Source organism: Atractosteus spatula, chromosome 20, assembly GCF_055471065.1.
Source record: "Atractosteus spatula isolate fAtrSpa1 chromosome 20, fAtrSpa1.hap1, whole genome shotgun sequence".
NCBI lineage: Eukaryota > Metazoa > Chordata > Actinopteri > Semionotiformes > Lepisosteidae > Atractosteus > Atractosteus spatula.
This window is the reverse complement of record NC_142725.1, coordinates 18,601,000-18,615,655: the sequence shown is the minus strand read 5'-3', so window position 1 is coordinate 18,615,655 and position 14,656 is coordinate 18,601,000. Positions and strand designations below refer to the sequence as shown.

Below are 14,656 nucleotides of genomic sequence, written 5' to 3'. Positions count from 1 at the left end.
GGTAGGTAAAATAAAGGTAAAACAAACTTACTACAAAAGTTTGCCTACCAAATCAAACCAGATGAGCGCAACCCCCCCCCCCGCCATAGACTGTAGGTGTAAAGACTCCCCCCATCAGAGGTGGCACTGCAAGTCATATCAGGGGGTGTCCAGTGTGCCTGTTACAACCCCAAGTGTCTAGGGATGTAACTTTTAGGATGCTGGTGAAGGACTCGGGAAGCATAAGTTTTAGTCTAAAAAAAAATTTAAATACATAGACTAGTATTTAGAAAGAACAGAAGAGCAGTGCCAAAGAAAACAAAAAGAAGCTGGATAATGAAGTGAGGGAAAGTGACCATTCTACCAAAACAAAACTCAGGTCTTCAGCATCCAACACCCTGGCTAACCTTCACCATCTACCCAAAACCATACAAAACAAAAAGGCACTCAGCCATACTACACTACTCTCATACAAACAACTACATCTGCACAATATAGCCAACAAACAACTTACCCTTGACACAAATTCACTAGTAAACTACAAACAAAAACAAGAATAAGCAAAAAAACAGCACAAAAGAACAGAGGTTGATAACGCAAAATAAAGGATAAACAAAGTACAAAACACCTCCACAAAGCCAAAGCTATACAAAAAAGCACACAAAGCAAAACGGAACCAAAATACCCCTACATTCTGAAAACCACCAAGTTAAATACTGAATAAGCCGAGATCAGATTGGTCGAGTTTCATTAAAGATGTCAAAACAGCAAAGATGGATGAATTAATGAACCAGTGGGAAGGGACAACAGCCAAAGTATAGAACTTAACATTAAAACACAAACCACACGGGGACAAAATACTACCTTTATAGGACCCATCCAACTGGGGCTCGTGAGCTGGAAGCCAAGAGGTCACCCTTCACCAGGACTCTGCCTTCACACTGGACACCACCGTATCTGTGCATATTCCTTTCTACACAACTGAACTAATCCAAAGCCACCCAGCGGTAATTTAAAACTCTTCATAAACCCAAAGCAGCATTTCAGTTCTGTGCTTCACACCATCAATGGCTAAATATACCTTAAAACTCACCTAGATTCTCAAAAAACATAAAATACCAAGTTTGTGACTGTAAACCAATACTTAGATCCATAAAAAAAACATCCACTACCTACACCAAATGTACACAGAGTGTAACCTAAATCCCGAGTAGTAAAAAACTGAAATCAAAAACTCATTTAGGGTGTAAAATGTCCAAGTACAGCAATGCAGGGAAAAGCAGATCCAGTGCCAGTATGTATTCAATATAAGAACAGCACCTTGTACAACCACAATCAACATGCAATAAACACAAGAACAGATTTGGTACATTAGCAAGTTTTATTATGCCACCATACAGACAAAAATACATTCAATACAGGAGAACATTGTCTAGCAAAGTACTTACAAATCCACAAAACAGAACACAAATCCCCCCCCCCCCCCATGACAAAAGTGCTTTCTGTGCAGGTATGAAAAAAGAGCAACTTTCAGCTAAACCAATGCCTCTTTTCCCCACATGAGTGGATGGCATAACTACTCCTTTTACTAATTTCTACTTTAGGGGCTCAATTCAATTTACTCTAAAGCCAATGCAAGATTTATGTGCATGTGTGCACCCATGCAAATAAATCATTGCTTGACCTTAGACTCTCAAACTCTGCTTTTCAAATGGCCCATAATTTACAAAATGGTTCCCAAGCTACAAAACTAAGCTTTCTCCATTCCCACACTGGAAGTCACTTTGTCTCCTCCCTGCCAGGTGGCTCAGGTGCTCAAGTTACAATCCAAGATGCAAACAGCCTTTACAAGACCAGTTTGCAGAGATTCATTTATAGCTTCATGCACCACCTGAACCTCTTTCCACCCCACAAAAGGCCTCCCCCTCATTCTTCGCTTGTCATTAGGAACTTGTACAGCAGTATCGATGCTCCTCCGTAGCCATAGTCTTCCAAAATCAAAACAGGCCCACGAGTCTTCTGGCAGATCTTCACAGATGGATCTCAGTCTGCTACATCTGGGCTCCCATCCTGTTAAAGGTCCTCTCTCGGCAGCAAAGGCCTGGTCACCCCCTGACAGCAGAGAACCTAAAGAAAAAAAAGCTAGACTGAGTCCTCTGCACTAGTCAGAAAGTCCAGTCTACATTCCCACTCCCAACACCCATTTTGACCAAAATGATCAGTTCAGTGCTACACAATTCCAGAACAAACCCAACAGAAAACCACCCTGAAATGTGCAAAAGCAAAAACCCACAGTGCAGGGCTCCTACCACAGGGGAAAAGTCCATCGCCAATATCTGCATTAAAGCATTTCAACATCTGCACACAAGTTCTCAAATTACATCCCAAAACAGACAGTTAACTTATCCCTTCCCTCAAGCCAGTTTTTCCTTGCCTGCTTACCAAGGACATAGATCCATTTCCTTGTCCGCCTAGGTCTTCAGCTTGACACGAAAGACAAATTGAAGCAGTTAACGTAGGTTACAAAACCAAATATCAAATTCATTAAAAATGCAAGGCTTTCATATTCTCCCACATTTCTCTGATAACAGTATCTTTCATGTCCATTAAAAGAGCAACAAACCGTAAGAAAAGTTTTCTAAATGTACTACATGACTCCCATGCACATGCCAACAGCTGCCTAACCAATAAACTCACTGGACTTTATGTCACAATATGCAGTCTACACAAAATGTACCTCAAACCAACATACACCCAGAGCATACCCAAAATGCTCCATCACGCCTCCTAGGAGGGGGAAGAAACTCACCCAACTCGATCCTCTGATGCAGCTTTTAACTTGCACCCCACTCCTCCGGCAGATCTTCACAGAAACATCCCAGAGCCCAACCCCATCTGTGCTCTTGGTCATGAAAGATCCTCCCTCTGAAGCACAAGCCTGCTCATCTCGTCTGGCAGCAGAGAGCCTGAAACGGAGAGAAGGATTTAGACAAAGTCCTCTGCACTTCTTAGAAACAGTCAAGCCAGCATTTCCACTCCCCAACATACAGTGTAACACTAACCAACAGGAAAACACCCTGCAGAGAAAACCCGCCAGTCCAGGGCTCCTGTCGCAGGATCCACTGCAGCTCCTCCCCAGGGAGAGCAATTCCTGTGCCAACACCCATCGAGAGAACCTGGCTGACGTGCCGTCTACAGCAAGGACTCGACACTGGAGACAGCAGCTGGTGTGCCAAGTCACCATAGTACTGCTATGCATCTAAAGTGATTCATTTACATGTGTACCCATGAAATAAAATCACATACAAAGCAGTAATTCCATCTTCCAGAGCCAGAATGACAGCCACTCAAATGCACATGAGTTTACAAATCCCTCAACCAAACAGGGAGGAAAAATGAGCCAGAAAAAAAGCCAAAAGAAAAAATACACCACTATGACTCAATGTTTAGCACATTAAAGCATCACATCAAGAGCTCAAAACTAGGCCTAACCCAAAAGCAGCTTGTCAACCTTCAAAACACTTCTTGCACGCAAGGACAAATTAAAAATTCATTTGATTTGGACATGGATTAGACAAACAAAAGTGAAACTCACCACTGCTCCAGGAACAAAATCCTCCGAGATCCTTGCTTCGCAACTGCTCCAAGATCCATAGGCAGCCACGAAATTTAAGGATAACCTGCAAAACATCTCTTCACTCTCCACTGTTAAAAGCGCAGGACTTCAATACTCGCATCAAATCAAACCGATTGTATCCTTTTAGCCAGCCATTGAGCTCCCCATCAACAGCATGGTGGCATGTACCCGTGTTAAGACAGTGACTCCTGCAAGCTCTCCATCACAGTAGACAAGTTCAGCAATTCAGGCAGTAACCAAAAAGACAACTGTCAGCTTCTTTGTAGTTCTGCTCTTTCAATAGAAGATATCCAAAGAATCTCTGGATTCAGTTCAAAACTCCATCTTAATTGTCACCAACTCACTGAAATTCACATACAGCACAAAACAAAGCATTCAAGTAGTTCAGATCCCAGGTGCATCCATCTGCAAACATAAGTGACCTACTCAACTCCTCCCTCAAAATTGAGCTAAAAGCTTCTAGCTTAGATTCTACTGTCCGAAAACCCAGGTAAACAGGGATGACCAAATCCATTTACAGTTGTATTCCATGTAGACAAGACAGTCAAACAAATTTTAAATAAAATCACCCTGGTATTAAGTCAAATTCTCAGTCGTACATCCAATCAGGTAGTGGTTGAAATTTGGGCTTTCTTAACACATACCTAGGGATGCAGTAATGTGCCTTTTAAAGACCAAATTAAATTTTGGTTTTACATAAAGAACAATTTAATGTGCCCCAATACTCTTGAGATCCACAGTAGTACAAGACAAAACACTGACCATATTCAGTACCAAAGAACTGCAGCCTGGACTGAAAAGGTTTTAAAGCTTAAACATTCAAAACAACAAACTCAAAAGCAAAAATAACTCAAAACCTAGTGATGGGCCACAACCAATGGATTTAAATCTTTGAGCCACTACATGCATTCTACCAGCAGGGAGATTACAGCCTGTACACATGCAGATCAAACTCTTCATAAAACCAAACCTCACATTCCCCAGTGACTAGAAACTCCTCTGAAAACAAAGGTTCAACAACCACTTTCCCCGAGTTCACACTTTTACAGCCACATCTCCTATGACTGCTGTACAGGATACTCAGGGCAAAACTACACACAATTTGGTATATTATACATAGAACAAAAAAAACTTACTGTAGCAGTTGCAATTGTTTAAAAGAAAACAAACAACGAGAGTCCTCCAACAAAAGCATTACAGTTTTCATGCAGCCCTCCCTTTTCACAGAGCACAGCACACATCCACTTCCAGACAGCTGGAAACTCATCCCTCCCCTTTCTGCACTAAAACAGACAACCTTGCTTTCAATGAAAACATTTTGGTTTTAGTAGTTCAGGTGGGTAGCTGCGTCAGCATGCGTAGGCTGCAAAGCAACAAGTAATAGGTTTATTCCATGCTGAAAAAAAGAAGAAAGAGAACACAACGTTTCGGCCGTGGAGCCTTCTTCAGGTGCTCACACCTGAAGAAGGCTCCACGGCCGAAACGTTGTGTTCTCTTTCTTCTTTTGGTTTTAGGGCAACTTAATCTTTACAATGAACCCCAGCTGCAATCCTAGTCTAGAGTGTACCACATCTGCAAGTTACTCAGGTGGAGATTTAGACTTGATCTTCTGCACTTTAGAAACATTCAAGCCAACATTTCCACAGCAAACTTTGTTCATTCAAAACAAGCCAACAGGAAAACCCCCAGTCCAGGGCTCAGGTGCGGTGCCTGTGCCACCACCCATCAACAGAACCTGGCTGACATGACAAGGAGTCTGCTGGTGTGCCAAGTCTCTTATATTGGAGTGATTTACTTCAATATGCACCCATGAAATAAATCTTTCAAAAGCCAGAAAGACAGCCAGTGAAGTGAAACAGTGCTTCACCAAGAAAGACAACTATTACCAAGAAAAATAGACCAACAGTTACATTTTGCACATTTAGTCTTAAGGAAGCTTAAATTGCCCACCAAACGTCACAAACATGAGCCGCATCCAAAATTGAAAAGGCATTTAAACATTTTGTATAAACTTCTTTCCTAATTATAAAGGAGCCAGTAGCTTTACACTAGTTGTCAATTTCAGCTGTGACTCTGGACTCATGTATTCACCAAAAGAGTACCGACACAGAATTAGGCGATGCACCTAGACGGGTTTTCTGCCTTCCACGTGGACAGAACTGCAGAGTCTGGTAAAACCAGAGGCGAGGATATATGCATTTTTATTAACGTGTGGTGCAACAATGCATCTACCATCACAAAACACTGCTCAGCCACTCTAGATTTTCAATAATCTGCTGAGGGCATTTACAACTTATCACCATCTACATTCCCTCCCCCCAGCTCAAATGACAAGGAAGCACTAGAAGTACTATACACTGCTCAGATCAGTCTCTCCTCCCCACGTACAGTAAACTGTGCAGGCAAGCAAAACTAGCAGTCAGAATGGCAGCCACACAGGGATCACACACAGACATAGGAAAATGCATTAGTCACTAGCTACATCAAGACGTGCTGGCAGTGGAACACTAAAAAAAATTAACTTTTTCTAAACCGAAACCATAGAGGTTCACAACCTAATCAAAGCAAGGTATGAAACATTCAAATTAGGCAATAAATCAAAACTCAAGTCAGCTGGGATCAATCTAAAGAAAGGTATTAAACATGCAAAAAACACTTAAACAAAAATTAGAGGAACACTTCAGCACTCATGACCCAACACGCATGTGGGACGGTATAGACTACAAAAGAAAACATCTGTGCACCTGCCCATGATGCCTCCCTGCACAACAAGCTCAACACCTTTTACACTCAGTTTGAATCCACTCAACAGAACTGCATCCTCTGCGACCAACCAGGTGCTCTCGCAGTCTGCAAATGTGGAGGAGATCTCTGCTAAAAGTAAACACGCACAAGGCCCAATATATCATTCCCAGTCACATGCTCAGAACCTAAACCAATCAACCGCCAAGTGTATTCAGACATTTTCAGCATGTCTTGGGGCCAAGCTGTAGTCCCCACCTGCTTCAAGACAACCACCATCATCCCAATACCAAAGAAAACCACAGTAACATGCCTTAATGACTACCACACGGTGGCGCCAACAACCATCATGGTAAAGTGTTTCAAGGGCTGTCATGGGGCACATTAAGGACACCATTCCCGAAACTAAACCCGTACCTACAGATCCACAGATGACAGTTTTCATTGCCATACACACTGCCCTATCCCTTCTGGATTAATAAAAATAAAAAAATTCACCAACTTCAGCTCAGCTTTTAACATCATTCCAGAAACAAGAAACTCAGTGCATTGGGTCTCAATACCATCCTCTGCAATGGGATTTGGGACTTTGACAGGCAGACCCCAGGCTGTCAGGCTTGGAAACCACACCTCCAGCACACAAACTCTGAACACTGGGGTCCCCCAGGGGTGTGTGCCAAGTCCATTGTCCACCAGTCTGATTAAGAAAGCACAACAGAGCCTGCATTTCCAAAGACTGTTGAAGAAGGCCAAGATGTCCCCAGAACCTCACCAACTTATACAGATGCACAACAGAAAGTACACCGACAAGTTGCATCTGCAGTATTGCCGACCACAAAGCCCTACAACAGGTGGTGAAAACTGCCCAGTCCATTTATGACAGACTGTGCTTGAGTAAAGCTGCAAGCAAAGACTCCACACACCCAAGCAAGAAGAGCATTTGACCCTCTACCATCCAGAAACCGGTACCAGAGCACTCAGGCCCAGATTACCAAACTCAGTTTTTACCCCCACACTATTAAACTGCCAGCCTCTCACCCATGATCTGAACCCTCACTGTACCTTCTCTTAAAGCTCAAATACACATTGAAATCTACCTCAACCTCACATGTCAAGAAATTCACTCCCCATAACATTAGATCCTTTATTTAATAGTTGATGCATGATTTTGCACATTGCTTCTTTTTTGTACTACTTACCATCCAAGAGCTAGTTATATAGCATTTTGTTACACCATATACCTCTATATGAGTATAATGACCAACTTGAACATCTCGACACTTTCCCAAATCAAAGAACAGAAACTAAAAGGACACAACTCACCAATGCTAGAGGGACAATGTCCTGCATGACTACCTTTGCATGTGTTCCTACATCCACAGCTGCCCAGCAGATTCAGCAAGGGCAGCTTCAAACCCCTCCTTGCTTTCTGGTGTTCCATCTGCGGGACTTCAATACTCACAGAAAGGAATTAGATCACACTCCTGATGCATTTCAGACAGCCATTACTGTTCCATGTCTGCATTCAGGTGGGCAGGGACTGGGGAGCACCCATCATGGCATTCCACTCTTTTAAAAAAAAGTGGAAACATTCACAAGTCATTCATACCACTCAGCACCACCATGGTCTAGCCTCATTGAGAGAGGCTGTTCTGTAAACATAATTGACAGATACCGACACTCTTCTCTTGAGACCAGGGGCTGAAAACCATCCCATCTCTGACAGCTGCCTCTCAGTGCACCAACTGTAAGGACAAAACACAGAATGTCCATTTCCCTCCTCCACACAACATTAAAAACTCTCCTCACACTGACCTGCATCTCCCCTTTACTTACCTTCAACTCACCTTGTTCACTGAGGGAAGCCCAAGTCCACTTCCCAAGCAGTAAGCACTCCTTGCTCCCCACTGAGACAGATCTGGGAAAACAGCACCTTGTGGAAAATAAAGAAAAATCAGAACCCCCCCCATTCAATCATTTTTGACATTGATGCCAAAAAGATCAAACAAGGATAACATCTTAAACAACTGTTTGAACAACCTATACTAAAAATGCAAGATGAGTTGGGAGTAAACTAATCAGGCAGTGGGATAAAAAGTTTACTCATCACCAGTATTTACACTTTTCCAATCTGCTGGAATGCGCATGTAGAGTCACAGGTTCTTGCAGATGTACCACCTTAACTTCATCTGACCAAATGCAGGCTCCTTGTCCCAGAGCTGGGCAATCTTGTAGGTTGGCATCACGCTCACATGAGGTGAGGGACCGATACATCTGCAACCAATGAAAACAAATCAAGTTCAGTAAGAAGGCAGCCTTCATCTCCCTTTATACTACTGACAGCCAACTTCCAGGGAAGCTCGTGACCCTTTTGAATTACTCCATCTGACAGGTGTCACCAGGTCACTGGAATATGCATGTAGTGTAAAAAATTAATTCAACATCAGCTTAATCCTTCCTTTAACCCTGACTGATCACAACTGACCCCACCCTCAAATACTCATCTCACTGACCCAAAGAGACAAAACCCAAATTGTTCTTGCTTCTCTTCCAAGATCAGTTAAAATTAAAGACTATCAAATACTCAGTTCTCCATGAAATGAACTAAAGACAAGGCTTTCATATTGTCCCACATTCCTCCAACCCAGATATTAGGGTCTTTCAAGTCCATTATAAGTGCAAAAATAAGTAGGCAAAAGAAAAGTTGAATCTACACATGTACTACACCATTGCTGCAACTCCTATGCACATGCCAAATGTTGCCTGCCCAATATACTCTATGTAGCCAAATGACCCAACATAGCCAGAGTACCCAAATGTACCCAATGAAAAATGAAGTACCCCATGTAACCAGTATTCTCAAGATGCCCCATCTCTCTTACTGGGCAGAAAGGCTCGCTACACCCACTCACCTGACGAGATCCTCTGATGTTACCATTGACTTTCAGCCTTTGAACAAGCACCCCATTCCTCCAGCAGATCTTGCTAAAGATCCCAGAGACTGTACTCCACTCCTGGTGATGAAAGGTCATCCGTCCGGGAGCAAAGGTCTGGTCAACCCTCCCGGCAGCATAAAACCTAGTAGACAGTTTTGGCATGATCCTCTGCACTTGGAAAACCGCAAGAACATTTACTCCCAGCTCCAGTTTTGTACTAAACTTGTAAAGTGTTTGTTGTAGCATCTGTCCAGGATAAAACAGGAAAACACCCTGCAGAGAGCCAAGAGAAAACCTTCAGTCCAGGGCTCTTGCCACAGGGGAGGGATCCAATGCAGTTCCTTCCCTGTGAGGAGAGCAGTTCCTGTGCCAACACCCATCACGAGTACCTGGCCAATATGCTGTAACCAGCAAGGAGTCTACAGTGGAGGAGGCTGTTGGTGTGCCACATCACTATTGTACTGCTGTGCATCTAAACTGATTTATTTGCATGTGTGCACCCATGAAATAAATCAGATGCAAAGCAGTAATTGTCTTACAGAGCCAGAATGGACAGCCAGTTAAGTGCACATTAGTATACAAATACCTCAACCAAGCAGGGAAGAAAAATTACCCAGAAGAAAGCCCAATAAAGCTTCACCTCTAGAAACGTAGTGTAAATGTTCAGCATGTTAAAGTGTGACATTATCCACCAGAAGAGGTCCAAGAGCTTAACATGTAGCCTACTCCAAAAGAAGCTTTTCATCCTTCAGTAAACACTTCTGACAAGCAAATGCTAAATGGTCATATAGCATCAAGTTTGCTATGGATAAGGTTAGACAGGAAAAAAAAAAAGAGTGAAACTCACCTCTGCTCCAGGGACATGTCCTCTATTACACCACCCTTGCACCTGCTCCAAGATCCATGTGCATCCAGGAAATTCAAGGACTACTTGCAGCACCTCTTTGCTTTCCACGGTTTAAACCACAGACTTCAATACTTACCAATGGGCATCAACAGGGTACAGCTTGTATCCAGTGAGCATCCTCTGAGCAGGGTTCTCCAAGCCTGTCACTGCACTGTGCATTCAGCTGGCCAGGAACTGCAAAACACTGATTGAACTATAATCAAAATCACAAATCTGCATCACTGCTGACCCATCACAGGAAAAACAGCTACACTTGCACCTCCTCTACTTACCTTCAAACCCACCTGTACCTAGGCCTCAAAAGTGCACAGATAAGGGTGAGAGCAAATGCATATCCACACCAAAAGATGCTAGTAACGGCCCAAGAACGTCAGGCAGTGGGATGATCGGTTTACCCACCATTTCCACACTTTTTCAGAGGCTCTGGAGTTTTTGTAGATGAGAACTTGAAGCAGGTGGATCGCCTCACCTTATTCAGGACAAAGCTAGCCTCCTTTCTTCTGAGCTAGACCATCATAGAGCATGGCATCATTGAGACAGACACCACTAACATTTTGACAGTTCTGGATCTTGTTGCAATACTCCAGGCCAGTTCTCATGCTGGACTTAGATGCTGTTGCTTCACTTCCTTGAGATTAGCTTGGATACTGGCTGAAACCAGAAATGAAAACTAGTCAAATCAGTTTCAAAAGCAAGAAAGGTAGAAAATTTGAGACAACCAATTAAAAACCTCTAGCTTAACCAACTGAGCCTTATAACAAAGATACATGATTGTTACCAAATCCATTTACAGTAGTTCACCATGTAGAAGTATTGCACATTCAAGCTCAACTTACCCATCCTTAAAATCCAACCACCACTACCAAAATACAGAACTGATTACGCAAAGCTGCATGTCCAAATAAAATAGTAATTGAAATCCAATCTTTTTAAAAGAGACCCTAAAAGTGCATACCTAGTGCAGCAGAACTTTTGCCTTAAACTCAATTTGAGACAAGCCTCTTCTGGTTTTGCAAAAAGAACAAAATTCCAAAACAGCAAGGATCCACTGCAGTATGAGATATAAACACTATCCATCTTCAGTACCAAACAGCTACAGCCTTAACCAAGGTGAAAAGGCTTTAGAGCTTGAACATTTTAAACAACTGAAACAAAAGCACAGTACTTGAAACTGGATCACACACTTGACTATCATGGAGATAACACTTTGAACACATACCGATTAACCCATGGTCAAACTAAGCCTCACATTCCCCAATGACTAGAAGCTTCTTTAAAAAGGTTTTCTAAAAGATCAGCAGAACCACTTAACCAAGTTTCACAGCCAGTTTTACACCAATAACATTTTGTGCTCATGGTTAAAGTACACATCCAGAATAAGAAAGTCCTCTGACAGTCTTCATGTAGCTCTCTCCCTCACAAGGCACAGTACACAACCACTTCTAATCAGCTGGAAACTCACTCCCCTTTGTGCACTAAACCTGACAGGATTGATTGTGGTGGACATTCACAGAATACAGTCTCACTGGGTAATCAGGAAGACGCCATACTTGGCTTAGTTCCCCCTTTAAATTTACTAAATTCACTTCTAAAATTTCAATGTAAGATTTAGTTACACGTGTGCACCCATGAAATAAATCTTACATACTGAAAATTCACTAATTTTCCAGTCATACCATAAACAATTTTGCCAAATCCTCCCCAGTGCTTGCACAACACTTTCAGTATTTGACTTCCGTCCCCTGATTAACCAGTACTTATGCTAGTGACACTTTACCATGAAGGCTAAAAAACCGACAAAGAACCCCAGCAGCTGCAGGCTACATAATCAGAGTCCCCCCTTACCTGGAACAAAGTCAACTTTGGCTCAACCAGCCAGGTGGCTCAGGTGCTCCTGGGAACAGCCATCAAAAGGCTGGTGTGCAGAGGAGCAGTCGGAAAAGAAAGCCGCTCCTACCTTTGAGGGTGGTGTCAAGCCCACAGCTGCCCCACACAGCCTCCCCAGTCTATTCTGGAGTGGTAAGGATCTCACTGATCTACTGGGTCTCCTGACTTGGTATTTCACATTTTGAACCCATCTCCAAGGAATCTCAAGAGGAGGAGGCTGCTGGTGCTACAACTGCTTAAGCAAGAAACATCGCCAAAACAAAAGCCTACAAGAAAGAAACCTACAGTTCCACATATTTACCCTGTTAAACAGGAAGCTAAACTTGCACAGTGAATCTCCAAACTAAGCCTAGTACAAAACTGAAAATGCATTTGGAATTTGCTAGCAAGACACTCACACCTGACTCCATATAAACAAGATGCTTTTAATCAAACTATAGTTTGATATTTCAGTCATCTTTGATTGGGGAAAGTGTAGAGAACCACAGTCACAAGCTGCAAAATGTCAAAACTCAATGATTAGACAATGTTCTACACAACCTTCCCAAGTGTTTAATACTCACAGAACACTCCCAATATCCTTTCAGACGGCCAATACTATTCAATGGAAGCTCATCTCCAAACAAGGCGTCCATCAGCACTGTTTGCATTCAGGTGGGCAGGGACTGGGGAGCACAAATCACAGCATTCCACCCTAAATCACAGAAACATTCCAGAGACCAAAACACCAACACTCTTCTCTTGAGACCAGGAGCATCTTGTCTTCAACCACTGCCAAGTGCACCAACTGTAAAAGAAACAGAACTTACCACTCCCATCTTCCACATAGAGGGGACCAGGTTGTGCTGTGTAGGCTGCTCCCAACTTTAAAAGCTCTCCTCACAATGACCTGAATCTCTCCTTTGCTTACCTTCTGCTCACATTGTTCACTCGGCACAGCCCAAGTTCACCAGCAGTAATGCTTCCTACTCCCCCATTCTCAGTCTGACAGCTGTCACCTGCTCATTGGAATACACGGTGTAAAAAAAGTATTTCAACATCACTATCTTGCATCACAACACTGGCTTGAATACTGAAGATGACTAACAGATTGCTACAGTTAATTAGTTGCAAAATCAAAGATTCTCAAAATATTCAGTTTTCCATGCAGTAAACTAAAGAATGCTTTGCTTTCAGATTGTCCTGCATCTCTAACCCTGATTACAGGGTCTTTCAACTTCAAGTACAAACTAGAAGTAGCCAAGGGTTTCTGTCATACAACACTATGTCCCATGCCAAAAGCCATCTGTCCAGTACACATAAATTATACCCCATACAACAGTCTACACAATTGTACGTGAACCCAGAATACCCAGGTGTATGTACTGTAGCCAATGAAAATGTTCCCCATGTAGCTACTGTACACATTGTAGTCAAACCTGAATCCTCTGATGTTATCAATGACATTCAGACTTGGAAAAAGCTCCCCACTCCTCCAGTAGACCTTCACAGAAAGAGACTGGCCCCATCTGCACTCCACTCCTGGTGATGAAAGGTCCTCCCTCAGGAGCACAAGCCTTCTCATCCCTACTGGCAGCAGAGAGCCTGAAATGGAGAGAAGGATTTAGCCCAAGTCCTCTACCTTTCTTAGAAATAGTCAACCCTGCATTTTCACTACCAACAGGGTCCAAAGTCAAACCAACAGGACAACACCCTGCAGAGAGCAAAGAAAACCCCCCAGTCCACTGTTGTGCCACAGGGGAGCAAGTGCAGTTCCTGTGCAAAGACCCATCAAGAGAACCTGGCTGACACGCCGTCTCCTCAGAGCTGTAACCAGCCAGGAGTCCGATTCATCAAGTCACAATTGAACTAAAGTGATTCATTTACGTGTGTGCACCCATGAAATAAATCACATACAAAGCACTAATTTAGTCTTTGAGAGCCAGAATGACAGCCAGTCAAGTGCACGTCAGTGCCTCACCCAATCAAGGAGCAAACATCACCCAAAAGACAGACAAGACAAATCCAAAATTACACCTCATTTCTAAATGGATAGCATGTTGACAATGAGGTCCAAGAGTTTAACATTAAGCCTACACCAAAAGTACCTTTTCCTCCATTATAAAATTCTTACAAATGAGGGACTGAAACATGAAAGGACATCAGAAAATGAAACTTGCCACTCGCCAATACTAAATGGTTATAGAGCATCAAAGTAGTTCAGGTGGGTAGCTGCGTCAGCATGCATAGGCTGCAAAGGAACAAGTAATAGGTTTATTCCATGCTGAAAAAAAGAAGAAAGAACACAACGTTTCGGCCGTGGAGCCTTCTTCAGGTGTGGAGAAGGCTCCTGAAGAAGGCTGAAGAAGGCTCCACGGCCAAAACGTTGTGTTCCTCTTCTTTTTTTCAGCATGGAATAAACCTATTACTTGTTCCTTTGCAGCCTATAGAGCATCAAATGTGGTTTGGATTAGGTTAGACAGGAGAAGAGTGAAACTCACCTCTGCTCCAGGTACAGTGTCCTCCTTGACGATAACCACAACTGCTCCAAGACCCATGGGCATCCAGGAAATTTAAGGACAGCTTTCA

General features: G+C 42.9%; 1 protein-coding gene across 7 annotated transcripts; it reads right to left on the bottom strand.

Moving 5' to 3' along the window:
- Window positions 1-2,171: 2,171 nt before the first annotated feature.
- Window positions 2,172-11,401, bottom strand: LOC148817751 (uncharacterized). 7 transcript variants are annotated; one of them, XM_088938481.1, is made up of 7 exons: window positions 10,278-11,401; window positions 9,271-9,436; window positions 8,479-8,632; window positions 8,206-8,291; window positions 3,575-7,927; window positions 2,789-2,945; window positions 2,172-2,462 (listed from the first exon to the last, which is right to left on the bottom strand). In XM_088938481.1, the coding sequence occupies exons 1-5, from the start codon at window positions 10,358-10,360 to the stop codon at window positions 7,913-7,915; spliced, it is 504 nt and encodes a 167-aa protein (XP_088794607.1). In that variant the 5' UTR covers window positions 10,361-11,401; the 3' UTR covers window positions 2,172-2,462; window positions 2,789-2,945; window positions 3,575-7,912. The 7 variants fall into 7 exon arrangements, with proteins under 7 accessions (XP_088794607.1, XP_088794613.1, XP_088794608.1 ...); XM_088938487.1 differs by lacking the exon at window positions 10,278-11,401 and adding an exon at window positions 8,038-8,103 and having other exon boundaries at window positions 8,195-8,291; window positions 8,537-8,632; window positions 9,271-9,628; XM_088938482.1 differs by lacking the exon at window positions 10,278-11,401 and adding an exon at window positions 8,034-8,103 and having other exon boundaries at window positions 8,537-8,632; window positions 9,271-9,628.
- Window positions 11,402-14,656: the final 3,255 nt, after the last annotated feature.